Source organism: Xiphophorus couchianus, chromosome 4 (assembly GCF_001444195.1).
Source record: "Xiphophorus couchianus chromosome 4, X_couchianus-1.0, whole genome shotgun sequence".
NCBI classification, from domain to species: Eukaryota; Metazoa; Chordata; class Actinopteri; order Cyprinodontiformes; family Poeciliidae; genus Xiphophorus; species Xiphophorus couchianus.
The window spans coordinates 31008038-31035505 of NC_040231.1; the positions used below are offsets into that span (position 1 = coordinate 31008038).

Sequence of the window (27468 nt, forward strand, 5' to 3'; positions counted from 1 at the left end):
GAAGAAAAAGACCGGAGGAACAGAATGGAGAAGAGGTCAGAAATAGCTCAAACTTGTCGGCGCTCGGGTGTCTCGTCTGGGTTTCGGGAGTTGGACAAACGCCCGGTACTACACCTGGACGCCCAGGCCCCTCTGTTTTCCTTTTTTTTTTTTGCAGCAACAGCCAAAACATGCACAACACACATCCATTGTGCATGGCTCCCCAGCTGATCGAAGCCAAGAGCCGCTCTCACACATCACCACCTTTCTAACTGTCAAAATATCAACTTTCTACACTTGAAATAAGGTCCGGCTTAGTGTTTACAATACCCTGAACGCTTTTACATGTGCTTTTTCACATGTTGTCACGTTATAACCGCAGTCTTCAGCGTACGGTCTGGTGCTCGAGCGGCGCATGCTTGTAAAGTAGACGGGAAGTGATACGGTAAGGTAGGGATGCAGCGAGGATATAAAATGGCAGCGCATGCGCAAACTCTGACGGACATGAAGAGAGCTTGCCTGGAAGAACCTCACAACACCAAAATTAAAAAGCAATCAGCTCAAAAACACAACAGAATTGTTGGGGAAGATGTGGAAAGGGATATCTTGAGTAATGTTTTGAAGTTCCAGTAAGACCAGAAGTATTTTCAGAGGGAATTATTCAAGATAGTGATGAACACTTAGTAAAAACATTGCTGATGGCAGCAAAGAAAGTAATACTGAAGATCTGAAGGAAAGTGGAAACCCCAATGAGGAGCATATGGACTTCAAGAATGGTCGAAATATCTAGGATGGAGAAACTGACAGACGGGTTGAAACTTTAAGAATCAACAATGGACAGAAAATGGGCAAAATAGGACATTTAAATAGAAAAATAGTTCATGTAAATGTTGTTACCAAGCAAGTTGTTGAATGTGTTGTTTATCTCCTGTATTAAAATTAAGTCAATCAAGAAGAATTTTAAAAAACGAAAGTTACAGAAAAAGAAGTAACAATGCACCGATCCACTTTTTTTCACTTCCGATACTGATATCTGAGGTTTAGTATCGGCGATACCGATCTGATACAGAAGAACAGAGCTGAATTGACTCAAGATGTTTCTTTCATTAGAGTGTGAACATCTGACAAAAAAATAAAACATTCCTGTCTTTTTAAGGTTATGGTCTTAAGTTTGATGAACAGGCCGAGTTTAGATGCCATTTTTAACAACTTGTTTGTTCTCTTTTTGCCCTACTTGCAACTGGTAATGATCTAACAGGTTAGATGTGACTTACTTGCAACCTGTCAGAATTTCTAAAGTTCTGACAAAAATGTTAGAAGCTTCTTGTCAGAAATGTCTAAAAGTGACCCTTCACAAGTGGAGGTTTTTGCTCACCATGTCCGGACCACAGGTGGTTCCCTCTGCAGCCGGCATGAACTTGGTCTCACACCGATGTCCCACTCTGTGACACCAAAGAGACTTGCAGATGTCCTGTTGAACAAAAACAATTAGACATTTATCCCAAAATAAGACTTGTGGCTGGCTGCAGTTTTTAATCTTAGATCTGCTATTAATATCTGTATCGGTCCCAATATTGGAAAAAAAGTTCTAAATTGGGTCTTGGTGACAGTCTGCCCAAACCATAAGGATGAATTTAGTCAGTCTAATTTTATTCTTTGTGCTCTGAGTGATGTCAGGCTTCATTAATTATTCGACATTATATCTAGACTTCCTTTGCACTTTCTGAACCATTTGAAGAAAGTTTGTTGCAGTCTATTTTTTACAACCTATTGATTTTGTAAGTTTTAGTTGCTTTATTATTTATTTTTACAGTGACTGTTCTGCCGCCTTAACTGTTTTTTTATGTTTGACCAAGTTTCATAAACTATTGGTGTAATTAAGTGTGCTGTACTGGTTCATAATTATCAGATACATTTGTAAGTCAGGACATTTACGTCTCTGTTTAAAAAAATTTACTCAGTGCAGTTTTTCTGTATTGGATCGGTATCAGCCGATATTAAACCTCAGATATAGACACTGGTATCGGAAGTGAAAAACGTGGATCGGTGCTTCCCTGTTTAATGTCACCTACTTTTATTGTTCCCCAACCAGGCCACAAGCACATCAAACCCAGTCAACGGGCCCCCACCACCTACACATGGCATCTCCACAAAGACTCGGTGTCAAACCAAATCAATGTACGTTTTTAATGAAGAGCGACTATAATTGCATGTGTCATCTGACCCGACAAAACAAAGGCAGGCTGAGCGCAGGGGAAGATCCGGGGTTGAAAGACAGGCGATAGTCACTGGCGGCTCGCCCGGCTGCAACAGAGGAACAATCAAGGAAGGAGCGACGAGACCAAAATAGTCCTGCTTGTTTGATTCTTTGTCCTCACGCAGTTCGGCTCGGCTGACATCGAGCAGCTGGGTGACGGCAAAGCCAACATGGGACAGGAGAAGGGGGCGCCTCAAATCCAGCATTAATAAGGTTCTGCCACCCACCGTCTCGTACGCGTCTAGGAAAGGCCGACGGTGGGAGCCGCGGCGACGATCGGGGGGACGACATGAACGTGCGCTAATCTCCCGATGGACAGTTTAGTGGAGTCAACTTCCCAGCAACGCAGCAAGAGGAATGCTTGTTTTCCAATTTGCATGTGAATGAACGACGTTCAATGCACTTTGATTGTAAAGGCTTATGTCAAAGCGACGATCGTGGGCGAAGGGGCGGGGGTTGCGTGAGCGGGCAATGTCTGTAACATGGGCTCAAAGGTGGGAGGTTTCCAGATCATGATAAATAATAGGGTTCCAGTTTGGAGCTGCAGAGCAGACAGTTTAAGCTCCTGTATGATCACAGGTTGCTGTTTCTCATTACAGCAGGGTCTAGTGGACCTCGGAGTCGGACAAAGAGACACATGAATAGGAAATCAGAATGAAAACAGCACTAATCCGCCTCTATAGGTTATTTTCCCTACAGCTCGCAGAGGGCCCACTTTAATTAGCCATGGTTTAAAGCTCAGAGTTGACATCAGGGCTTCCAAAGACTTAAGGCTGTAAACATGACGGATGAAACGTCAGGAGGCCTTGAATGATTATACGGATCACAGATCTGGATATTATTGTAAAAGTTTAGAGTTAAGGTCCCTAGTAAAAGTGCTCATACTTTTCCAGGATTTTTGCAAATGTTTTTGTTGCAATAAAATTCAGTGATTTTGTGCAGCTACTTTAGAAATATTTGCATAAAAGTTTGCGAATTTAGCAAATTTTGTCATTTTTCCTGTAATGTACGACGGTAAACGTGACTTTTGGTTACTCGGCAAATCAATCACGGACTATAGCTGGACATCAAGTAAACCTGATGCAGTAGATGGAAGAAATACCGTCACCTGCAGGTGGGAGTTAGCAGTCACTTAAACCAAATATATTTGACCATTTTTGCTGAAAATTCACAATGTACTCATAATTATGCATTAGTGCAAAAAAACAGCTGGGATTTGTTGATTTTACAGGAATCTCCATGATTGAGGAATTGCAAAAAAGTGGAGAGATTGACGGACTTATTTTATTAGCTAGTTTTGTGATAGACCTACAGAAGGTAGTGCATATTCATGAAGTGGAAAGTAAATTCCATTTATAATTAAATATGCAGAGCAAGTCTCCAAACCTATCAGTACATAAACCATCTGGGGCAAAGCCTCACCAGCTCCTGCATGAAAACAACTATTCAATCAGAAGGGCTGAATACAAATTCAAGCCACACTTTTCAGTAGGGATGTACGACATATTGACATTAACATACTTGTTGACATACACATCATAATTTTTTAACATGTTGGTCTGCTAAATAAAACTGGGCCGATATTAACAACCGATGTTTACTTCCATCTTGATGCTGTTTGAGGGAAGAGGGTGTGTGTTGGTAATGCGGTTTTTGTTCAATCATGTGACAGTGACTTAACTGCAGAAGAGAAGTAATGTCATTACCTAAAAGTTTGACACAAACCTACCAGTTATATATAAAAATATATATACAATATTGGTAAATATCAGTTATTGACCATAACGGTAATGTTAGCATCGCATATTAGTATCGGCAACAATTGTTCATATCGGTGCATCCCCACTTTTCAGATTTTTAGTCAAACACGTTGGAAACTTCATGTCACTTTCCTTCAGCTTTACAATTTTTGCAGCTCTATCACATTAAATCCTAATGATATTTGTTAAATTTGTGGTTGCAGAACGACAACCACACCTTAGCTTTGCTTTCACAAAAAAGTGTGCAAGCAGTGAAAATGACTGTAACTAATTACCTTTTCCCTCCCTGGTGTTAAAAGAAGAAGAAAGAATAAAACACTGAGACACTACCTTGACGAAATCGAGGCCGCATAGCTTGGCCTGGGATCCGAACTGCCACTTGCACTGTGTGTCTGCGTCATACAGCTGGCCGGGAAGCTGCTCAGGATACTTGTACTGACCGATCTGCTTGGGTTCGTCTCCGAGGCAAGATGCCTGGGCTGTTCTGGTGAGCAGACGGCACAAGAGCAACGTCAAAAATATGAAGAAAGCAACAGCGGCGAGGTTAAACTGAAGTCGTAGAGCACAGGTGTCAAACTCCAGTCCTGGAGGGCCACTGCCCTGCAACTTTTAGATGTGCCTCTGCTGCACCACCTGAATAGAATAATTAGGTCATTAGCAAGACTATTATTTACACAAGGAGGAGGTAATTAAGACATTTCATTCCAGTGTTTTGTACCTGTGGCACATCTAAAAACTGCAGAACAGCGGCACTTGAGGACTGAACTTTGACACTCCTGTCGTAGAGCCTACCCAAGGAAGCGGCTCAGGTACTGCCGACTGCAGGTGGACCAGGAGAAGACCCCGTTATTCCCAGCCAAAGTGGGAGACATGATGTTGCCCTCTGTCTTACGACAAGGGTTCCCTTCCCCGTCATGGATCATCCCAAAACTACAAACAGAAAAAAATTAAGTTGAGCTCTGACTAGGAGAATACAGTTAAATACATAAACGTTCTGACATTTTATTTTCTCCACACAGTAAAATTAAATATCTGTTCCCAATTACTGTTATGCCTGTAGAGGACATTTGCTTCTGCAAATATGGCCGTTTAATACTGATTCTCTCAATTCATTACCAGCACAAGTCCAGTTTTGTCTCTCTTGAAGGAGCAGTGTTATGTGTTTTCCAGCGACATAGTGCCATTTTACAGCACAATCAAGTAACCATGTCACCTTTAGTTGTTATAAAAATGCTGAATATATCAAATATGACTTAAAATATATTTCACTTTGTAATTTAACAACTTGAAATTGGGCCTCTGTCTCTTTAAGAAACGCACACTCTTTCTGAAACTCCGCCTTCAGGAAGTCATCACAACACGGCTCCTCTATTAACCCTTAAGTAAAGTTTTTGCCAGTGTTGGACTGAGAAGCAGCTCATATAATGAGCTCAGCAGATGTGCAGTACCACCAGCTGTTTGCCAATTCCTGCTGGCTAGTCTGAAGGAGCTGAATGGGTGGGATCACGGGGCTGGAAGCTTAGAAATTGCAGCTCTGAGGAGGAGCTCCGACCTTGAAGGAGGAGCTAGGTCCATTCAGGCGCTTTGGTGAATGGTTGCCATGGGAATGAAAGGATTTCTCAAACATGCAACAATTGAGGCAACACTCCAGGTATGATTTTGATGACTAACATGATATAAAGCTCAAAATAGTTGATTTTACATAATACTGCCCCTTTAAAATGTATTTTTAACAGCCTCACAAAGGCAGAATGACTTGCATCTAAAACAAGAGAGTTAATTAAATTCATTGTGACATTTTTTTTTAAAAACATACTTGTGTCCAGACTCGTGAGCGATAGTGAAAGCCAGGCCCAGCCCTGTATCCTCGTTGATGGTGCAGCTCCTGTACTTACTGCACATGCCGCTGATAGGGGCGAAACCTTCCAAGACGAAGAGGGGAAAAAAAAAGATCAAAGGTCAACTGTTGGTATCATCAGGTGATTGAACACCACATATTTCACTAAATCAAGTCTCCATTGTGAAACATGAGAATTTCTCAACTTTCTCTGCATTGTTTTTTTCGACACGTTCTGTTGGGACAGGTTTGGCAGGCAGAAACCGTTTGTCAAATATGTACGCCGCTGCCTATAGAAAGGGGAATTTTAACACAAGCGTCCAGGTGCAGCCTCACAAGTCAGAACCAATTTATTTAGCGTTGTTCTTTAGACGGCGATCGTCGATCAGTAAAGAACAACGGTTGCTTTTTGGATCCGACATCAGCCCATCCGTTTTCTGAATCTCGCTGTATCCTGTTTCATGATGAGAACAATCTGAGCAGGAGTAGGACTGACAGCTTTAGGGGGGAAAAAATACTAGTTGTGGGTTTAACTTTCAACAGGCCAGCCCAGATACTTGGTATTGGTCCCTTTTGTTTTCATCTTTTACTTTTTCTAGGAACACTTTCTTCCAAAGATCCAAAATATTAAACAACATGTAGAGCATTAAACTCAACTGGATGGTTGTGGATCGTCCTGTGGAATCCAAAGTAAGGGTGTCCAGATGAGGGCATCATTACAATTACAATTGTTACAATTACAATTGTTCCCTGACTAAAGTCAACTCCGATTATCTGTTGGTCTATTCAGGGTTTTTGCAGGTTTCACCAACCCAAATTTAAGGCCTTTTAAGACCTTTTAGATACCATTATGAAAGAAAATTAAGTCCTGTGATTAAGGTATTTAAGGCCAACTTACATTTGTTTTTCAATTAAATCAAAACTGTTGAGGCCTTAGTTTTACAGAAACGAATTTAAGACTTTTTAAGACATTTTAAGACCCTAAATGGGAAAAAATGTAAAACCTTCATCACGACAGAGGTGCACAAATAATGCAGGGGACTAAAACTGAGAAGTTTCTGGGATCTTTTATGGCTCTTGGCAGCAGCTTCGTGCTTCTCCCATGGAATATGGCTCTGTAGCTAGCTAGGTAGTTAGTAAGTGTTAGCAGCTTGTTACAGGTAGCCTTAACAGCCTTGAGTCACAGAGGACAGTGAGTGAAGATATCTGGAGCAATTCAAACTTTTGCCTGATAGAAAAGAAAAAAGCTACATCAAATATAGGAGACTAAATTAGGCCTGCCATGACCGAATTTAAGACCTGTGACTGACGTTTTTAAGGCCAACGTACATTTTCTTTAATGAATTTAAGACATACGAGATACGTCTCAAATGTCAAATAATGTTTCCCAACTGATGAATGTAGCGCCTTCAGTGACAATTTGCTGCAACTTAGGTTCACAAAGAAGCCCTTCCTACCACCCACTATTTATCTAAAAAGGTTTCACCCCTACAACGATGTTCAAAGAAAAAACAATTATATTGGGATTTTTTACAACCTATGTGCTTGGCCATCAAGAAAGACGACTGCAGAGTGAAACTCAGCAGAGGCGTATCGAGAGAGAGAGAGTAAACATACTCATGTTTTTATGGTGCGTTTCATAAAACATTGCTAGCAGGAGTAAAATGCTAGCATGACGTTTGTCCTGGTGGGACAAACATTTCTGCTTCTGTTGAGGAGAACACATTAAATTTGACACAATCAGTATTGACAATAAAACAAAACTATTAATACTAATTTGTTATTTTTCTGCACATAAAACCAGCCAGTTAATTTTTTACAAAGTATCAAGAGGGAGTTCTGGAAAGATAGACGTCTGTCCTTAAGTCCCTCCAACTGTTATTGGCCACCAAAAAACAAAAACAAATAAAACAACAACATATTTTAGATACTCCACGCTGAACATTTCATACCCAAGGTGTCACAGGGCTCGTTCTTCCAGGAGCAAATGTCAAGTCCGGTGAGAAGAACAGCATGGTCGTGCCGTTTACCTCCTTTCCCTACCAGACCCGACTGCCACTGACAGAAACTGTTGAGGGACTGGTCGGCATGGTGATTTATGTTCAAGCCCAGCTGGAAAAGAAGAGCGGGAAGTTGGAAAAAAAGAGGGAGCGGGTGTAGCTAAGTTTTTTAGTGGTGTCTAGTGAAATATGGAGGAATTTAAATTTAAACCAACGTTGGTTCACTTACGGCGTCGTGTTCCAGCAGGAGCAAGCTGACCACCACGATGTTGATGTCAGATCCTATGGTGCCATCTTTAAAAAGACTGGAAACCTACAACAACACTGAGATAGTCAGCAGCAGAAAATCAAACCATGGACATCTCCATCACATTTTCATGTTTTATGTTCATTTTCATTCATAGTTCATTTGCTTCTTACAGTAGAAACATGAAGAAATGCTTTAAGTTTTAGAGCATTACAGCATAAGACCGTAGACAATGGAAATAGGGAAAAAGTGCAAAGAAAACACCCAGTATTGAAAAAGTGTGATTCAGACTAATATTGGGCTTTCAAACTATAATTATAACAAGTATTGTTTTTGTAATCTGGAGCTTTCTGCGGCACACCATTACGACAAACATTTTTGGAATAGAACAGTTTAACTTGGACATTTGAGTTTGTTGTCCCATAAGAACATAAATTGGTACTTCATGATTGCCTGGGGGAGCACATATAAGCTCTGTACACATTAAGATGAGGACTGTATATTTTTGTAAACAATTAAGAAAATATGGCAGGTTACGGTGCCACAGAAAATGTTGTAGTAGGCATGCCAGGCCATTAGGTGGCACTGTATAACTGCTGTAAAATGACACGAACAACACAGAACGGAGCCATTTCTGTCGTTTGCGAGAGCGAAGCGCATGTGGGATGGACAGAGAAAGACAAAGCTACTACATTATTGTTTAAAAAAAAGGCGAGGCTCGCATGGCCACATGAGAACACAAAACCAGTGTTTTGAAATTTTAACCCGGTTTCAAAAATGATCATTTCTGGTCTCCTGAGAGGCTCAATTATATGGACACACAGCCCAAACTATACAGAACTTTTGCTGATAAACTTTAAATTATCTTAAAATTATATTTTAAGCAATTTAATATTAAATTATATTAAATTGTGTTTCATTTTTTTTTCCTTCAGCACTTTACATTTTCAATTTTCATGTTGGACAAGTGACCAAAGAGCTACCACATTTAATTTCCCTTTGGGCTAAACAAAGTATTACTGAATTGAATTGAACTGAGGAAACATCAGCTCTCATAGAGTTAGCTCTGTCTGTTTAGTGGCCATTTTCCTTACTGATGCTCCTTCCAGTTAAAGGCCAGGTGCAGGTGGGAAACCTTTGTGTGTGTTACCTAACTATTATTATTTCCTCCCATCCTTTCACCTCTCCAGTACTCACCATATTCATGACGGTGAGGACGTAGGTGGTGACGTTCTCCCTGCCGTGTTTCTCCAGCATCTTCCTGTCTGCCACCACCAGGGTCTCCACATTCAGACCTCCCATCCTGTTGGAGTTGATGGGCGATCTCCTCGCCCGCCTGGGCTCCTCCACCTCGGGCGCAGCAAACTCATCCGGCAAGATGAAGAGGTCCCCAACGGGAGGCTGGGGAGCATCTGAGAAGTAAAACATGAACATGAATAAAAGTGAGAGGAGAGGATCCACACACAGAGGGAAGCATACACAAAGAGTCAATTAATTAGAGGGGAATTGGAAGAGGTGCCGATTTATTTTACAAATAAAAATATGAATTCTGTTCAGCCTCCTTTAATATGACACCCCTGCAGAAATTCAGTGTGAGCAGTTATCATTAGATGTCACTTAATCTGTAAATTTAGATATTGTAAAAAACAGTGAAATGAGTTAGATCATTTCCATTCTGAAAATTATATATATATATTTCTTTTTTGAGTAATTTGTTTGTAGAGACATCATAACCCAATTTCTTTATGGTTTCTGTTGTGTGTGCTTTGTTTAATTTATTGATTTTAGTTCCATATATACAGAGTAGGTGTGGAAAACGAAAAGCATGTTTCTTACCTAGCAACCAGGAACAATAAATCTAAAAGGTATTAGTACTTTGTGTCATTCTGTTGTGAAAATTCAAACAAAAATTTGAATTTTCTGTTGTGAATTTGAATTAGATCATTTATGCATTAGCTATAATATCCATATTTAAAAACATTTGTTGTTTCTTTATTTTTCCCCCCCCAAAGTTATTAAAAGTGATTGTGGGACATCCAGAGAGGCTCTTCCAGACCCCTGACCTCTGTCCACAATAACAGCAATTACACCGACTAAAACGCGCTGGACAGTTGAGGACAGAAGGAATACAAAGTTTCCTTACATACATTGCTTGCGGCGCCCGCAGAAGTGTTGCCGCTGCAGTTTTCCGTGTTGGTAGTCGTGGTGTGTCTGCGCTTGGTGCTGATGATGGGAGCGGTAGGGGTTCTCATCGCTGCTCGATCTTCGGTGAACAACGTGCTCTGCGGAGCGCTTGTAGACCACATGCGGGTGATGACCATAGGGGGCGCTGTAGTTGTGCCGGTCGGCCAGATGTTGAGGTAGCGGAGCGATCAAGTACTCCTCGTTAGAGACCCGGATCAGGCCTGCCTGGAAAACACACACGCACGCACACATTTCACAACTAGCTCAATCTTAAAGTTTGCACGTTTGGCTGTAATCAAATGCATAAACTTTGATTCTGACACAATGTTATAATCAAAAGCAAAGTTTGATTGGTTGGTTGGTTGTAATCAAATGTTTGTTTTCCAGGAACCCAGCTTTGTTCAGACTGCTCAAATGTAGAGCGGGAAAAAAAATAAATAAAAATCCATCCACCGCATAATGAGGCCATCGCTAGCATCTCATTTGAACACTTAATCTGTCAAGTTCTTCCTATCAAGAAGCAATTGTTGCTGCTCATCAACCTGTGAAGGGTTTCAAACACTTTGAATTCCGTCTTTTTGTAGGAAGAAAGACTATTCAAAACTACCAAGTCTTTTAAAGACTTGGACACCCAAGGAACTCTACCTGCTCCACAATTTCTAATTCTCAGCAAAACTGCAGACAAACCAAGAAATAACGTCTCTACAGTCATGCCAAAGTCCAAGGTGTTATTCCTCTACGTTTGTTGAAATCGAAGAGTTAGCTTTTCTGACCAATATCTCATTGTTTTGACTCACTAGTTGCGTTTCCATCGAGCATAAAATTGCGCTAATTGGAATTAAAAATACATTTGCTTATTGGAAACATGCCAATTTAAGAAAAGCTCGTGTTTTTTGATCAAATGTTTTTGAGCTAGGATAAGGTGTTTTTTCGGCCTCACCAAAATCGGTGTACTTCGCAAAGCTGCAATGGAAACAGTTTTGTCACATCATGTCGGATTGTAGACAGCAGCAACGCGATTATTTGTAGCCACTGGCCTCCTTGGACAATACACAGCCAGCTCCACCAGAAGTCTCACAGCATCATCATTCGAAAGTGTTGAACCCACTACTCACTACAATTTTCCCAAAACGCTGCATACATAAGTAGCCACAACTTACGTGTCAGGAGCTTGACATTCCAACGTCTCAATAAGATGCAGACGTCTTTTCTGATGGCTCATAATGAGCGCTGGCACTATGGCTGAATTATGAATAAATCTTGTGTACATTCAGGTGTGATTTCTTATTTAATGGAAATACTACAATTGAGAAATTGTTTTTTTTTTGCCATCAGTAGAATAGCGACAGTTTTGCGCACATCTGTAACAGAAACGCACCCAGTCAGGTCTCCCAAACCTGTCCTCTGAAGAGAATGTCCAGCTGAGTCTTAAACATTCCACCTGATCACAGGCGTTTACCTAATTCACCTCAACAAACGTACACAATGTAGCGCTGCAGTCGACACACATTCAGGCTCCTGGCCATGCACCCACTGACCCATTTGTGAGTGGTGTGTGTGAGTATCATGTCCTGGACTGTGTATATGTATGTGTGTGTTTGTGTGAAAGAGCTCTATGCTCCAGTTGAACTGACCCCATTACCCTTAGACTAGCAGGTGACAAAATAAACTTAGGCAGGACAAAAGGGAAGCCATGGTGAGGCTCTTGTTGTCAAAACACTGCCTGGGTATATGGCAGACTGCCATCACTCCATCCATCCTTCCATCCATCACTCCATCCACCCATCTCCATCCATCCATCCATCCATCCATTCATTCAATTCCTTAGAAATCTGTTGATTGCACCAATCCTTGATGACTCAGTATGAAGTTTTTCCATGATGTTACTTGCTAGGTCCATTGGTTGTCAAGTCTTCTATCCTGTCAGTGATTGGCTGTATTCAAACTCTCTTTATGTGAAGAATCTCGAGCTTCAGCCATTAGGTGTGGTCTCAAAGTAAGGAAATGTCATTGGCAAATAAAGATGACTAGAGCTTCCTACAACAGAAGAAATCCCATGAACTTGATATTGACCTTTTGGAACTTAGAGCTTCTCCATGAATACCTTTTTTTTTAATCATTCTGACTTTTTTCCATGCTAAGTGCTAGTTCTCCAGTGCTTTGGGGTTCTTTTGGTATTCCTGGTTTTATCTCAGGAACCTTTGGAGTAACCTCTGTAACCTTTTCAAGACTGATGGATGTTAGGGACTTTCTCACCTGAATTTTTATAAACTGGGGCAGAATGTGTTTCTTTTTACTTTTTACATGGTTTTGTAATTCATGCCAGACAGTAAATAAGCCTGAGTGTGGCTGGTGCAGCTGAACCAAGAAAGGAGTTAATCAGACTAAATTCTTGATTTAAAACAGGGACTAATTATATCTCTACATAGGGCCTGGTTTATTCAGACAGATTTACTTTCTTAATAAATTAAATAAGTGTTTTTAAAACTTCTTTTTGAGTTAACAATTGAAACAATTAATCATATTTATTGTGATGAATCGAATATTGAAATAGTTGTCAACTAAGTAATTGATTAATTGTTAAGTGGAGTTCACAGACCATTTGATTAAAGAACAACATACTCAGACAAGTACTTTAGACAAAACGGTACAAAAGAAATTTATACATTTTGCATTTAAGATGAAAATTTAAAAACCTGTCTGCAAATATGTTTTACCCAAAACTCCTAAAGTGGCACAGTTTTATCATCACCTCGTTCAAATTCTGTAAAAAAAAAGAAAAAAAGAAAATCTCCTTTTAAGCAGTTTTTGAGATCTAATTATTAACTTGTTAATCAAAAACTAATCAATAAATCAGCCCTGCATTATATTGCTGTTAAATCAAGCAGGAAGTGCTGAGCTTTTCATAAGTTATTTTTTAGCTGCAGATGCATCTTTTTTTCTTTTACAAATCATCAAGCGTTCCCCAGAGGAATGCTGTGTTATTGTATTTTATTTAAGGAAATGTTTATTTTCTGATGTAAAAAAAAAAGAATAGATTAATTTGCATTCCTTTTAACGTATTTCTAATATCGTCTAAGAAAATTCTGCAGAATGTGCCTTTTTTTTGTCCGATTAATTGTCAGAATAATCGATTGATAAAATAACCATTAGTCGCGCCCCTCCAGTATTCTGCACGGGTGTAAATACTTTTTTTGCAGCATTGTACTCCAACAGTTCCTTCTGCCAGACACGTGACCACGTAGAATGGGCATCAGCCAATGAAAAGCGGCCCCTCTGGTAAGGTCCATGTAGTCCACAAGGAAACAATGAACTCTTTTTTTTCCTTCTTTTTCTTCCTTAGCAGTGAATCCATTAAGAGACTAACATAAATGGCTGATGAGACTTTTTACTCCGTTTTGCAGCCACGGTGTAATTACATATTCCTTTGGCGCTGCCTCTCATTTCCCATCACTCAAAGGTTTTATTATTGACCCACCTGAAGCACAACCATCCAGTACTAAAAGCCGCATCGCTAACATGTCTGCCCGTCTACCACGTCTCCCCGCTCTCCTTTCCCAGCAGCGAGCAGATGGAAAGCTCTGTGATGATAATGACAGGAAATCAATCCCATCTGCAGCAAACAGTTAGATGGGAGCTTTGTTAAAGCGTGTGAGCATGTGTGTGTCTGGATTAAAAGTCCTTTTGTCAGCATTTGTTTTTGTGTTCCAGTGAATACCGAAGTGAGTGTTTTGTGTCGTCAGTATTTAGGTGAGCAGAATCCAGATGCATGGATTCTCCTCTGTTCTGTTTCCCTGCACACCTGTAACCTGTTGGTGTGACTGACCGACCTCACGTTCGGTCAGTCGTCACCCGGTTTGCTCTGTCCTTTGCCTGGGCGGTCTGCTTCCCGTCATGTTTTATCCCTAATCTTCGGATTTCTGTTTGTTTGGACGCTCGTGTTTGAAATGCAGCGATATAGTTCGTCGACTCGATAACAGCTCCGGCAAAACACCGAGCGCTCCCCGTCACAGGCCTGCGTGGCAATAAATATTCATCTGATTTGCTCTGAATGAAAGCTCAAAAACTGAAAACAGATTTGTGTATCAGTGGTTTTTCTTCTTCGTCTCCTTCGCTTCAGCGGGAGTTCCCCAGCCGTGCCACATGGACGAGTTCAAACTGGGTCCAACTCCCACAGCAGCAAAAGTAATAAAATAATGCCATATTGGTCATTGAGCTTTTTAAACCTTTAACAGTTTTTTTTTTGTTATATATGTAGGTGGATTTTATGATAGACCAACATTTTCTTCACATTTTTCCCATCATTGCGAAGTCCTCTCATAACTTTTCCTGAGCTCTAGGCCCCGTTTACACAATTACTCGATTTTTGTTGTTGTTACAGTTTCACTTTTTGAAACCAGGTTTCAGAGTGTAGGTTTTCTTTAACAGAGGTGTGAAGTACTACACAGGTGCGAAACTGCACTTGTCCAGAACCCACGATTGCAGATAACAACCAAAACACTGGCGGCTAGCATCAAGCTAACTTAATCGGTTCAGTTTAACACAACTTCTAATAAGGAATACACATGGAGATGGGTTACTGTTTTCTAAATTAGCTTAAAGCTAGTGAGGAGCGAGCTATAGGTGAAAAGCACATGAGCATTTCAACGACTTGTTAAAATCACAGTGCCATATAGTGGCCTGGCATGACAACTACACTGGGTTTAAAGTGTCTTGGCGGTGCCGTCTAAACATTAAACTGACAACTTTCTGGGAATTCCTTTGAGACTCTTGAAAAACAATTACATTTGATTCAGTCTTGAAAAATGTCGACAAAACGCCAAAGCAGACATCAAGTCATCAGGTATGAGGCACAGAATTACAGCCACTCACACTCATTTATCAGTCCCCCCAGTTTCTGGCGAGAGAAATGAATGCAAAATCAGCAGATCACATCACTTCATAAACAGTGATGATAACTCCCGCCTGCAGGTGGCAATGTTTCTTATTTCTACTACACTGCTGCCTCAGCCACATGTAGTAGTCTGTGATCCATTGGCGAATAATAAAAAGTCACGTTTACCGTCATACAAAAAACATGCAAAATTCCTTGGAAATATTCCTAGTGCAGCACCAAGAAATCTGAGTTTTGTTTAAAAAATAAAAAAAAAACAAACACAAAAACTATCACAAAATCCTGGAGGGACTGATTAGAAAAACGGGATTCAGTTGCTGATGATTGAAATGGAGTCAACTAGGACTAAGCCACATTTTCCAGACTCTTTTCTTTACTTTTCCACCGTGACTCTAGATTACTGGACAGTGTTGCTGGGTCTTGAGCTTGTTTTCCATCCAGAAAATGGAGATAACTCTTACCTCATCAAAGTGCCTTCTTCCACATCCACAGAAATATTTAATGAATTTGAATATGCATCCCAAATTAGGCTTGTTTTTAAGATTAAAAGTATCTTTAGAAAATAACTTCAGTGCAAAACATAATTCCACATAAGCCCACATTTCTGCATTAAACATGTTTTTTCATTGATCTGACATAATATTCAAATCTTAAATGTCATATTTTTATTAGCTGTAAGTGGAAAACCATCATAGTAGACAAAAATAAAACCTTGAAAACATCCATGTATGTAATTATTCTATGTAATTTTACTTGTGTTACTGAAATAAATTACATTTTCCATTTAATTTGAGAGATGTATCCCACCTTTTAAGAATGTCAGCAACCAGGAGGCGATAGCATTGCTTTATCTTAAATGCTTTGCAGAATTATCATAGATATGCACATTTAAGGTGGCAGTTTATATGTTTGATAATTACAAGAAGAGTAGATTGCATATAGAGTCTCCCAGGTGCCCTTGTTAAAAGACTATCATGTAATGTCACCAGAAAAGACCTCTGGTTATCTCCTGACATTAACACTGGGTAGGACTTAGCAAAATTAAAGGGCTAACTGTGTTAGCTGAACACCTTTTTACTTCCTGTCACATATTCACCATCGCACATGGTGAGATAAGAGGTTAGAGAGGAAAACTTCCTGTTTGGAAAAGCTCTCTGGAAATTGTATTTTATTTTATTTTTAAAACGGCTTTTCCTTTGTTTTTCGCTAAAATTGTTGCAAGCTGCTAAAAGCTTTTGCTTGGCAGTGCAACCATTTCAGCCGAGCTTGTGTCTGTATAACTGTATAAACTAGTCTCTTCTAAGGGCTTCCTACCATAATATTACGAGGCAAATGACTAAGTGCTTACATGCTGTTAAAGACTGGGGCCGAGCAGTGAGAAGCCCCAAGCTGGTGATTACCGAGCTCTGAAGCACATCTGCACTCCAGCTCAGCGGAGACCACATGAGCACAGTGTGTGGTGAAGAAGAAGAAGAAGAAGAAGAAGAAGAAGAGGGAGAGGTGGGGCGGGGGGGGAAATCATACGGGAGCAAAGGAGGCCCCTCAGGCATCTAGCATACTCAATGGAGTCATAGTTGGAGTAATTACAGTTTGCTTATGTCAGTGACGTGTCTTTAAAACAGGGTAGAAATCGGGTAAAGAAGAGATGTTAATTTTGGATCTTGGATCAGAACGAGACAAGAGCAAAGCTGAAATGACAGGGCAGGACACAGACCTTCCCATGCGGCACACAATGTGGCATTCATGCTAAAATAGCTGGGCAGCTAAGCTTCAGCGGCACAGTTTCTAATCACCTGATTAAAGAAAGACATTTATAGACAACCCCTGTCAAGATCACGACGACTTAAATTGTCACTCACACGATAAAGCCACTTGCGTGATTAAAAACGATGAACTGCTGTGCTTTCATTCTGTGCACACAAAAATCTTTGGATAATGAATATCAGTTCCGAGGCATCGCAGAGTATTGCAGTTTTTATATGAAGTAATTGGGTCAAATGCCAGCGCCATCTTGTGAGGTAATCAGGGTAAGTCAAAACCTAAACGACCAAGGCTGAATACACAGAAGCAGAGGAAGTTGAGAGCGATTTCAGGGAAGATTTGAGCGATTTGTCTGCACTTTTGGAAGAAGATGCTAGGGTGGAGTGATGATGAAGAACAGGGAGCTGGTTCTACTGAAGGACTGCAACCCTATTTTTATTGAGCCTTATTAATCAGGAGGCAGCAATGACTCCCAACGTCCCTGTGGAGGAAGGGTCCGAAGATGAAGGGTTGGAGTTGGACATCTATAACCTCCAAATCCCTGAATGGTAATAAACAGATCTATGTATATAGAAATAACTCATCTTCAATTCTGGTTTAAGTCAAATAATCCAGTTGCTTTAAAGTAACTGGTCCAAGTTCGCCGTGTGTTCCAGCATATGAATGTTCTGCGCGAGGCGTTTAGCAAACCTTCCTATTCCTCCTATTTCCAAGCCAGCAGAGATCACCTCTCTTCTCCTGCACGCTTACTCTTGCAAAATTAACCAGTAGTTGGAGCCCTAATTCAAAGTAATTAAATTCAAAAACAGATAAAATACACACACACATTCACAAAAGAGGTGTGTGTGACCGTAACATGCTGTTCCTCTGCCAAGGCTGCATCCCTGAGTCACAAATCACAGGTTTTGAAAGGCAAAGCCAAAAAACCCGAGACGTTTTTCTGGAGAAGATAACTGCCTAACAGCAGGTCATCATGTAAACATGGAAATATTTGGATTTTGAAGTTCCTGGAAAATAGACCTTTGTCATGTAGAACATTTTTTGACCTGTCGGAGATTAAATTGTGTGTTTTAGCCATAAATTTGTGTACATTTCACAGCGATTATACAATGAAGCCAAACTATAATACAGTTAAAATAAAAAGAAAATGTTAGCTGTGAACTGTTTTAAATGAATATGAATGAATGATAAACCTGGATCAATTCAAACAGTTGAAAATGTTTAGAACCGTTCCTCCAACTGATGCCATCCAAAAATACTACAACCCAACCAGGGCAATTTTCTGGAACAAATTTCTACCCTGGGTGGTAAAAACCATTCTGGTTCGTGAAAAAGGTTCCTCCAGCGGAAATGCGCCTTAAATCAGGATGTGCAGCTTTACAAGAGCTGGGGTGTCATTTTGGAATCCCATGCTGTCCTTTCTATTCCCGGGCTTTATGAATGGTTTTGCTCTTTGCGGTCAATCTTTTGTTTCCCCTTCTAGTCTTCTCTTCACGGTACATTTAGATAATCACGTGCCTGCTGACTGACAATTATTCTTTTTTGGGCTGGCCTGTCTTATTTCTGCACTGAACGTATTGTTAATGCTGCTAAGTTGGCAAGCAAATTGTTTTTCTCGCACATTTAACGCTGTAGCAATTCATGTGCTGCGCTACGCGCTCATTTTCGACAATGAGTTGTTGAAAACTGCTAAGTGCGACTAGCACAACATAGAATAATCAAATGTCCTCTTTTCATCATTTTTTGTGGGGACCAACAAGCATCCTTAAATTGACTGGTGTGATGCATAGAATATGACAGCCTTTCTATAATTGGACCTACTCTGCAGATGCGGCCTACTGGGTGCTTCGGAGCGAACAGTGGCGAAGCGCACAACAGGTTTATTTATACAGGTAGAGCGGAAACACATATAGACACACTGAAAACTGTGAGTCGCTGTAGCAGGTGGTTAGTGCAAGTGTGGCTTTAAGGACGAACAGGAAAATAGACTTCCTACCATCCTGGTTGCAACAAATGAGTGACGAAGCACATCGTGGTGTGTGCAGCTGGTATACGTGTTTCTGTGTATGACAAAGGTGCCAAAGATCCCATCACTCACATGGACACGAAAGCTATAAATGGCAGGACAAAGTGAGAATTCATTACAACTGACTGAAGATGAATACGTAAACTAAAACGTCTACACATTTTTATGTGTCTTTGTGAGCCTGCTGCTTTATTATTTCTATTTTTACAATTTAATACAATTTCAGATTTTTGTATTATTTTTGATCGCGTTCAAAAAAATGAGCTACTTTTCTTAAAGGTTAATTTTCTAGGCTACAGAAGTATAATTGTTAGAGATGGGCAGATATGACAATTTGGGCCAATATCTATAGCCACTATATATACTGCTGTTCTGGGATGATTTACCAATATTTTATGAAATTTTCTGCTCTATTAATCATCGGAATAATTGATACGTTACTTGATTACTAAAATAATTGTTTACAACAGCACTTACAATGTTTACAACAGACCTATTTACAATGTCTAAAATTCATAATGTGCACTCTCCTAATATTGTTAATAATTTCTGCACTACTTCTTCAGAGGATTCCTTTCACAGCTGAATTAAGAGTTTTGGTCTTTGGAGTGCCTCCAGTAAGAAACCATCACAGTTAAGATTAAATACCCAATGTTTTATTTTTGTAAAATAGGCATATATTTTAATATATTTTAATTTTAATAAAAGTTTTTAAAAAATATACCAAACTTCTGGTCAGTTTTGCCATTTCACTATCTTCCAACAGCAACACTCTGTTGAGTGTTAAAGTGACACTAGTGGGTCAGATTTGATGTATGAGGACTGTTTGTTAAAGCTACAGCATCCACTTGAACACTTCAACGGTGGCCATTAATCTTGTGTGAGAAAGACTTTGCACATGCTAAAAAAAGTACACAGAAGTACACACACGCACACACCCCCACACACAACACAAACACTGTGTTTTTTCTCTTCCTTTCATGCACACACCATCCATATCCTTCCACGCTGAGAGCCTGACTCTCCTCTCCTGCTGGCATCTTACGGTGGTCACTACATCACTGTCAGCATCCAGACCACCAGGGAAACGCTCCGGGTCACTCCGCTGCTGTATCACCGAGCCCCAAGCTCCAAGTCATGGAATTATGGCCAACCTGGAGACGTGAATGGAGGCGGGGAGACATTCCAATTTGTTGGCCTTTGGAGAAAGTGGACAGGTACAAATAGCCTGAGAGCTTTCTGGGAATCAGTCACTTGAGGGTTTTTTGTTGTTTTTTTTACCTTTGGAAACAACCTGCAAGATCGGAAGTCGGTTGCCAAAACACAAGAAGCACCATTTGTGCTTCTATTCCTTGAAATATGCTTAAGGTTTTAATGTAACGCATATTCAGATCTACAGTCTTAGGGACACGACAAGCGGGAGGCGACGTCACTCCCTCTCCGTTAATTTCCTATAGGTCACAGTTGCTTGTATTCCTTTGGCCAACTGACACGCGAATGTGTCGTTTAACACGAATGTATTCTTACATGACAACATTTGTGTGCGTGAATTTTTGTGCATGACACAGTAAAGTTGAAAAGTATTTAACTTGTTGCCACAACCGCCGTTGCTATCCCATGTGTTAGGTTTTTACCCGGGTAGCGACGATTTTCGCCCAGTGCCGTTTGTTGTTTCCTGTGTCAAACACAATAAATACGCTGCTGAAAAATCTAATGCGAAAACAATATCAACATATTCAATATACAAAGTGCTCTTATATGTACACTAGAATCATCTTTTGACATTTCGTCACGTTACAACCACAAACTTTAAAGGTTTTTACTGGGATTTTATAGGATTGACCAACGTGGGACCTGGTGGTGACAGTGGTAGACGTCTGCCCTGCAATCAGAAGGTTGCCGGTTTGACACAATGTAATAAACATGGGGAACCAATATGTAGTTCTATACTTTATTTTCTCTTGCTTTTATTTTGTTAGTATTTCCTCTAACTCAAGTAAAGCACTTTGAACTGCTTTGTTGCTGAAAATGTGCTATATAAATAAAACTACCCTACCTTAAACTGGCAAAATCAGGAAAACTACCACTCTACAAATCTGGTGGAAGGGCCGAAATACTGAAATCAGTTCTCGTTGCCTCAGCTGCATGGCGAAAATGGCGTCACTTTGTCCTGCAGCCTTCTTGTCACAACTCCCCTGTTGAACCTTTCGTCCCTCACTCCAGGGAAAGGGACGACACTGAACTCCCTCTGCTCGGTCCTGGTCCAATGCAGCGAGTGAACACCAACGTTAGTTAATTTGTTTCCCGATAACGTGAAATAAACAAAAATTATTATTATTTACAGAAACCCCATGTGAAAAGCACAGAATCTTGTTGTTGTAAGATGACAACACGCGTGCGGGTATAAATACTTTCTCCAAGCAGTGCAAACAAAGCTTGTGAGTGACTGTTTCTGCCCACATCATCATTTCTCTGCCTTTCCCTGAGCTGGTTTTGAAATGCCTAATTAAACTGAAATGCTGTGATCAAAACAGCAGTTCTCCAACTGGATCTCAGCTCTTGATTGCTCCCTTTGCATTGTGTTCTGCAGCCTCTAACCTCATCAAGCATCAATTACAAGTCCTGGGAAAAGAGCAGAGGCTCTCTTCACACCACAGGGAGCCCCTCAGAACTCTCCTCTTACAACAGTCACCGCTGGTTGCCACAACACGCGGCACCGTGTCAACGACGGCCGTCAGACTCCAAGTTTGATCCCAGCGCTTGACATGGAGGAGGGAGGGCTATTTTGGCAGCCTTTTTTTTTTTTTTTTGTCTTGCATGCAAGTGTGCAAGCACGCAGTGAAGTAGTAAATTGAGGTACGGGAAGGGGCCGCAATCAGTTCATGGCATCCCAGTCTTTTCATCCCTGACCAGATTCTTAGCCTACTGCCCCTTAGAACAATTAACTGAACAATACAACAGTGGATTTAAAAACATAGAAAACACCAAGTCAGCATCGGCTCAAATTACACTTTTATCTCAAGTTTCGATCCAAAATAATGAAGCTGACATGCAGCTAGAAATGCTAGCTTACATCATCAGAGGTCGTCTCTTTTGTGGCGTTCTCCCAGTCTTTGAAAAAAAAGAAAAAAAGGCCTTACTAGGATTATATTAGCTCATTTACACCATTTATATTTCCACATCCTGCATTTATTTTACATATTAGAATGCTGACACAAATAATTCATGAAAAGCTTCATGGGTTATCGGAATAAGTCAGAGATAAAAAGGGAAAGTCTGTGTTTTAAACACCACTGGACTTGTGGGCTACCAGGTCGCTCTGTGAACTTTCTCTGCAGTGTGATGCTCTTGTTCTTGTTCTTGTTTGTGGAGCCAATTGCAGGCTAACCACAGCGGTCACCCTAACTTACTGTGTCAGAATTTGAGGCTTCCAGCTGTGTTTCATGCACACCAACCCACACACACTGCTTATGTTTGCAGCAAAGTTATACACAGAACAGGTGTGTGAAGTTTTACCACGATGGACTTTTGATGTGTTAAGATAATCATGCCTTTACACTAACACTATGATCCGTGAAGTCACAGACAACTTTAATTTTTTTCCTTCTCCAACTATGAGGCCACATAATAAAGTTGGTTGAGACTTTTTGGCAGGAAACAACTTAGAAAGGTCAGTAGACTGTTTGTCTGCCACTGACTGTTGCTCAGCTGACAGCTCCTGCTGTGACCTTGCTGTGTTTTCACTTGCATGAGGAGACGCTAATCAGATCGCATCACTAAGGATCCATTTTAATGCAATGTGCAAACAGCTGGGCTTAAATGGGGCCATTTGTATTTGAATAAGAACGGTATGACACTTAACACTCTACCTACCAACCTACCTACCTTTGAAAAGTATTTATGCCCCGTTTTCTAATAAATATAACTTACTTTGATATCTATGGCTAATATTGAGCAAAACCAAGAACCAACCTTCACAAGCCCCCTACCGTATTTTTGGGACTATAAGTCACTTTTTTTCAATTTGGATGGTCCGGCGGCTTATAGTCAGGTTTTTTGTTGTTGTTAAAGGTTTTATTGGCTCTAATGGCCTTTATTCAAAAGTGGTCAGACAGGACAGTGGGCAATAAGAGAGGGGACATTTGCGGCAAAAGTCACCAGGCCGGGAGTTGAACTTGCGACAGCCTTGTCGAACACTAAGGCCTCCTTACATGGGTTATGATTTGCCCCTGCACCACCACAGCACTCCTTCATGATGCATTTGTTTTGACTGAAGTTAATTCATACTGACCGACATGAACGAAGGAGCATTACAATCTGCTACACATGGGCTGAAAGAAAGATAGGCAGAGCTGGTGAAACATATCCACAGTTGGGTGTTTCAGTAACGCACTGTGAGGCTTGTGAATGATGCAGTTGCATCCCCACCTCCTGGTTGCCAAGGAGGTGAATATGCGACTTCACCTCTTGGTAAGTCGTATAATCTTACTAAGAATATACGACTAGTTATACGACCTAGCTAGTTCATTTGATGCTTTGTGAATGTTGCAGAAGAATTGAAGCTCTGTGGTTCTAGTAAATAGGGGTATGTCTAAAAAAACCCCACACAGGTTCAATGAGGAACATTTCTCTCAAACACAGATGGTTTAATAGGAACCCTTGGCCAACCTTGGACAGTTCCTTCCACCTTTTCTGCTGTGACTCACAACTGGAAGCCGTGCATTGAAAAGTCATTAGATGATGTTTTGCACGGTGTATCGATGTCAGGGCTCAGGAGGTGGAAGCGGAAAACAAATGCTTTCATTTGTGCTTTCCTCACTCTGGATCTGACTGCTCAACCTGTCTCTGACCTGTCAGGGCCTGGGAAAAGGTCACAGCTAAGAATCATGGTGGGCTCTTCCACAATCAGACAGTCAGACGCTGGGTGTTTCCAAGCCTGGGATGTTTTTAGTTGGAAGACTGACATGTGACATGTTCATCTTATAGGAAGTTTTAAATTTGTTCAAGAAGCGTGTTGTAGGAATAGTCAAGGTCCCTCAGATATATATTCTGATCTTATGAAGGGCCTGGCAGTGCAGGAGTCAGATCAGCTCTGGTCTCCCCAGAAGAATCCTACCCCAGCAAGGGGGGCTGGGAGCACAGAGGGGAGCTGTAAATCACTTCAGTTTTCTGCATTTACTGCAGCGCTGAGCAGCTCTGAACTTGTTCTACATAGTAAGAACCTGTGTGGTTGACACCCACCAACCCCCAAAACAACCAAGCAGGGAGGATTGGGGTCAAGCAGCGTGGCGACCCCAAGGAAAAAAAGGAGACCCCCACCGACAGCACCCCCCATGCGCTTCTCTTACAAATCACACGAGCATTACGCCTGCAATGACATCCTTTTATCTCTCGCACAAAACCGAGGAAGACAACTTTATTGAGAGGAGTGGCGTGAGTGCGGTGCTCCCTAGAGACGGGGCGTGTGAAAAACAAGGAGTGCAGTCGGCTATCGTTGAGGATTTACAGTAGAAAATCCCACGTTGTCATCAATCCATCTAGCTGAGCTCTTAATGCCACCTTGCCCTAGTCTTTATTTCAACAACTTCCATCTGTTTAAATGAAACCACTGGCTGCGGCTTGGCGCGGTCGCTGGAACTGACACCTCCGTTGTTACAAAGTGGGCTGGATTCAGGACCCTATTACAGGCTTCAGCCCCTCTTTCCTCTTCGTTGTTGAAAGAAGACAATAAAAAGGAAGATCAGAGAGACTCTCCTTTTCTCGACACCTTCCCCTCTGCTCCACTGCCCTTTGACGCCGACTGAGTCGACCGCTCTCGGTAAAGAAAGTGATGGACTCATCGCTCTCTGTAAAGAGACCGTCCAGGCTCCCAGGGAGTTTCAACCCCAGACAATAAATTCGCTCTTCTCGCACAACACTTTCACTCTCTCTTTCACCCACCACAGCTCAGCTCGGATCACCTCTCATTCACTCTTTCACACTCTTTGCTTTTCTCTCTGTTGGGTTCTGCTAGTAATCTCTCCTTTCTCTGACCGCCTATCTTCCAGTGTGTTGCCTTAATCCCAACTTAATCCTTTATTTGAACTCATCAGTGCACGGAGCAGGCTCATATGTCTCCTTCCCTCATTTGTACTTAATAAAATACCCCAAGCAGAAGGCTGGATGTAACGGGGTTAAACGGCTGCAGTTTCCCAAATCCCATCACTAGAGACAGAGATGGAGAGTTCAGAGAAAGCATTTCGTTCTATTTGGTTAAAATTGTTTTTAAAACAAAATAGTGACGTGAGTCATCTACAGATTTGGGCACGTGGAACCATTGTACAAGTGCAAGGGTTTTGGGGTACGTCTCTATCGTTATTGCAGATTTAAAGAACCTCCGCCACAGTCTCAAGTAATGGTGCACAAACTGAGGTTTAATTTAACCGATCTTTAAAAAGCCCGATTCCAAACATGTCCGACACCAATTTTTCAAGATATAGCAACAAAGTTGCCAAGCTGGCAGAAATGGGGTAACTCACTATAAAGGTGGGTTGAAAACGTTAATGGTTCAAAACTGCCCAAAGTTTCCATGCTCTTATTTCTATAGTTCAAAGTCCTTTTATTGGAGAGCAGAGACATTGTGAAGGGACTAGAAGTACAAAGTAGGAAATAGTGTTGACCCTCCTCTACATGTTGCTTCATGCTGCTGGTCAGCTGGCTGAAAGAATTTGACAAAACTATTCCCTCACTAGCAAGGAACCCTTTTGGTCTATTCATACATATTAAGGCCAGCACGATGATTTGGGTATTTTGTTTAGCATATGCATAAAAAAAAAAACACTAAATAAATGTTTAACCGTAATAGTTAGAAGTGAACCGATTGCAGCTTTCTAATCTGATCTTTAAAAAGCCTGACCTGCTGAATCAGATTTTGACCAATACCAATTTTGTGTCTGAAAAGTAAATGTGCAGACGAAGTCACTAAGTTGGCAGCAGTGGGTTGACTGCTGTTAACCGAGGACGGGGCCTGGTTGTCGGGTCTGTCAGTCAGCCCTTTCTCATGGCAGAGCCAAAGGGGACGGTGGCTGATTTCAAAACCTTTAAGGAGGAGGACAAGATCAGTGTCTCATGTAAGTATCGGTTATGTAAGTACTAGGGGGGCACCCTGTCGGTGCACCCCTAGTAATAATCAACATTTTAAATTATTTTAGTAGCCTCCATACTGTTATTGGTATATGTGTTTTGAAGATACATTTTTACTGTGATACACAGAAATTGTGGATATTTTAATTACAGATAAACCGATCCGATATAAGTATCGGTATTATCCCTGATATTGAAAATAATTCTAGACCATGCCCAATCCATACGGGCAGATCTATTGAGTCTAATTCTATGCTTTGTGCTGTTAGCGACATCGTGCTTTATCTTTTATTTTACATTGTATGTAGAAATCCTAATTGCACTTTGTGAACCATTTGAAAGGTTTTTTGCAGCTTATTCCTACATGTTTGACCAAGTTAGTCGCTTCTGTCAGTTTCATTTTCTCTATTATTCTTTTTACATTGGCCGTTATACTCCTAATTGCACTGAATGAACAAATTAAAGCTTTGTTGTTTTTACATGTTTGACCAAACCTGTGAAGATATTGGTGTATTTAAAGGCTGTACTGGTGCAGAGTTATCAAATAAATTTGTAATGTATGTGTGTGTTTAAAAAAAAGAAACATTTTAAGTCAATTTAGTGCTGTTTTATTCTATTGGATCGGCATCAGCCAGTGCTAAACCTCAGATATGTGAAAAAACAAGTGAAAAAAGCGGATCGGTGCGTGCCTAGTGTTTATCCTAGGTTGGCAGATGCTGAAGATCCTGTACCAGCCCACGTCTAATACAGATGGCTCCCAGATCAAAACAATCATTCCGGCCCATTCAAACCCAATCACAACCCCGTCTGGATGTGTCCTCGCATCGCCGTAATGGAACGGGTCAGTGGTGTTTTACTGTGAGTGGAAGCAAACCAAATGAAAGGGACAATGCGAAGATTAGCAGTGCCAACCAGGCGACTCAAACGTCACCCCGGCTTTAATTGCTGCGAACGAGGGGGAGACGTAGAGGGAGGGCAAACTGAGGACAGAAAGAGCAGAGCAGGAGGAGGAAGAGAGGCAGGGGGTGAGAGGATCTGTGGAGGCTGGATGAAAAATGGAGGAAGAACTTTTATGGCGCTCTGACTGGTCCATCTGGTTGAGGCTGGTGTGGGATGTGTCAAGGAATGTGTGAAGCTCTGCCGGCACCTCGTAAACCACAAATGAAAGCCGAGGATCTTGTAATTACAGAGTCTCTGTGGTTTAAGGGGAAGTAGATGTCTTGATTTCGAAGAGTCTGAATATATCAGAGAGAAGGAGGAGGCTCTTGGTGTGTAAAGCAACAACTTAGAGCAAAAATCTAGGATGTAGAATGCTCTTAATTCTTAGGTAACGTCTATAAAATCAGAATATGATCAACCAGTTTACATGATGTACTGAAAAACACTCACCCTTCAAAAGGT

At 41.0% G+C, this 27468-nt stretch overlaps 1 protein-coding gene across 2 annotated transcripts in view; it reads right to left on the minus strand.

Moving 5' to 3' along the window:
- adamts18 (ADAM metallopeptidase with thrombospondin type 1 motif, 18) overlaps window positions 1-27468 on the minus strand; it is a 60063-nt gene that overhangs the window by 28261 nt on the left and 4334 nt on the right. Inside the window, exons 4-11 of one of the 2 annotated variants that reach the window (XM_028015887.1) lie at window positions 10228-10489; window positions 9278-9492; window positions 8063-8146; window positions 7786-7945; window positions 5813-5918; window positions 4789-4926; window positions 4327-4480; window positions 1355-1450 (exon numbers count right to left, since the gene is read on the minus strand). In XM_028015887.1, coding sequence (XP_027871688.1) covers window positions 1355-1450; window positions 4327-4480; window positions 4789-4926; window positions 5813-5918; window positions 7786-7945; window positions 8063-8146; window positions 9278-9492; window positions 10228-10489 — 1215 coding nt within the window. Of the gene's footprint in view, window positions 1-1354; window positions 1451-4326; window positions 4481-4788; window positions 4927-5812; window positions 5919-7785; window positions 7946-8062; window positions 8147-9277; window positions 9493-10223; window positions 10490-27468 lie in introns of both variants that reach the window. The other variant, XM_028015888.1, reaches the window with a different exon arrangement.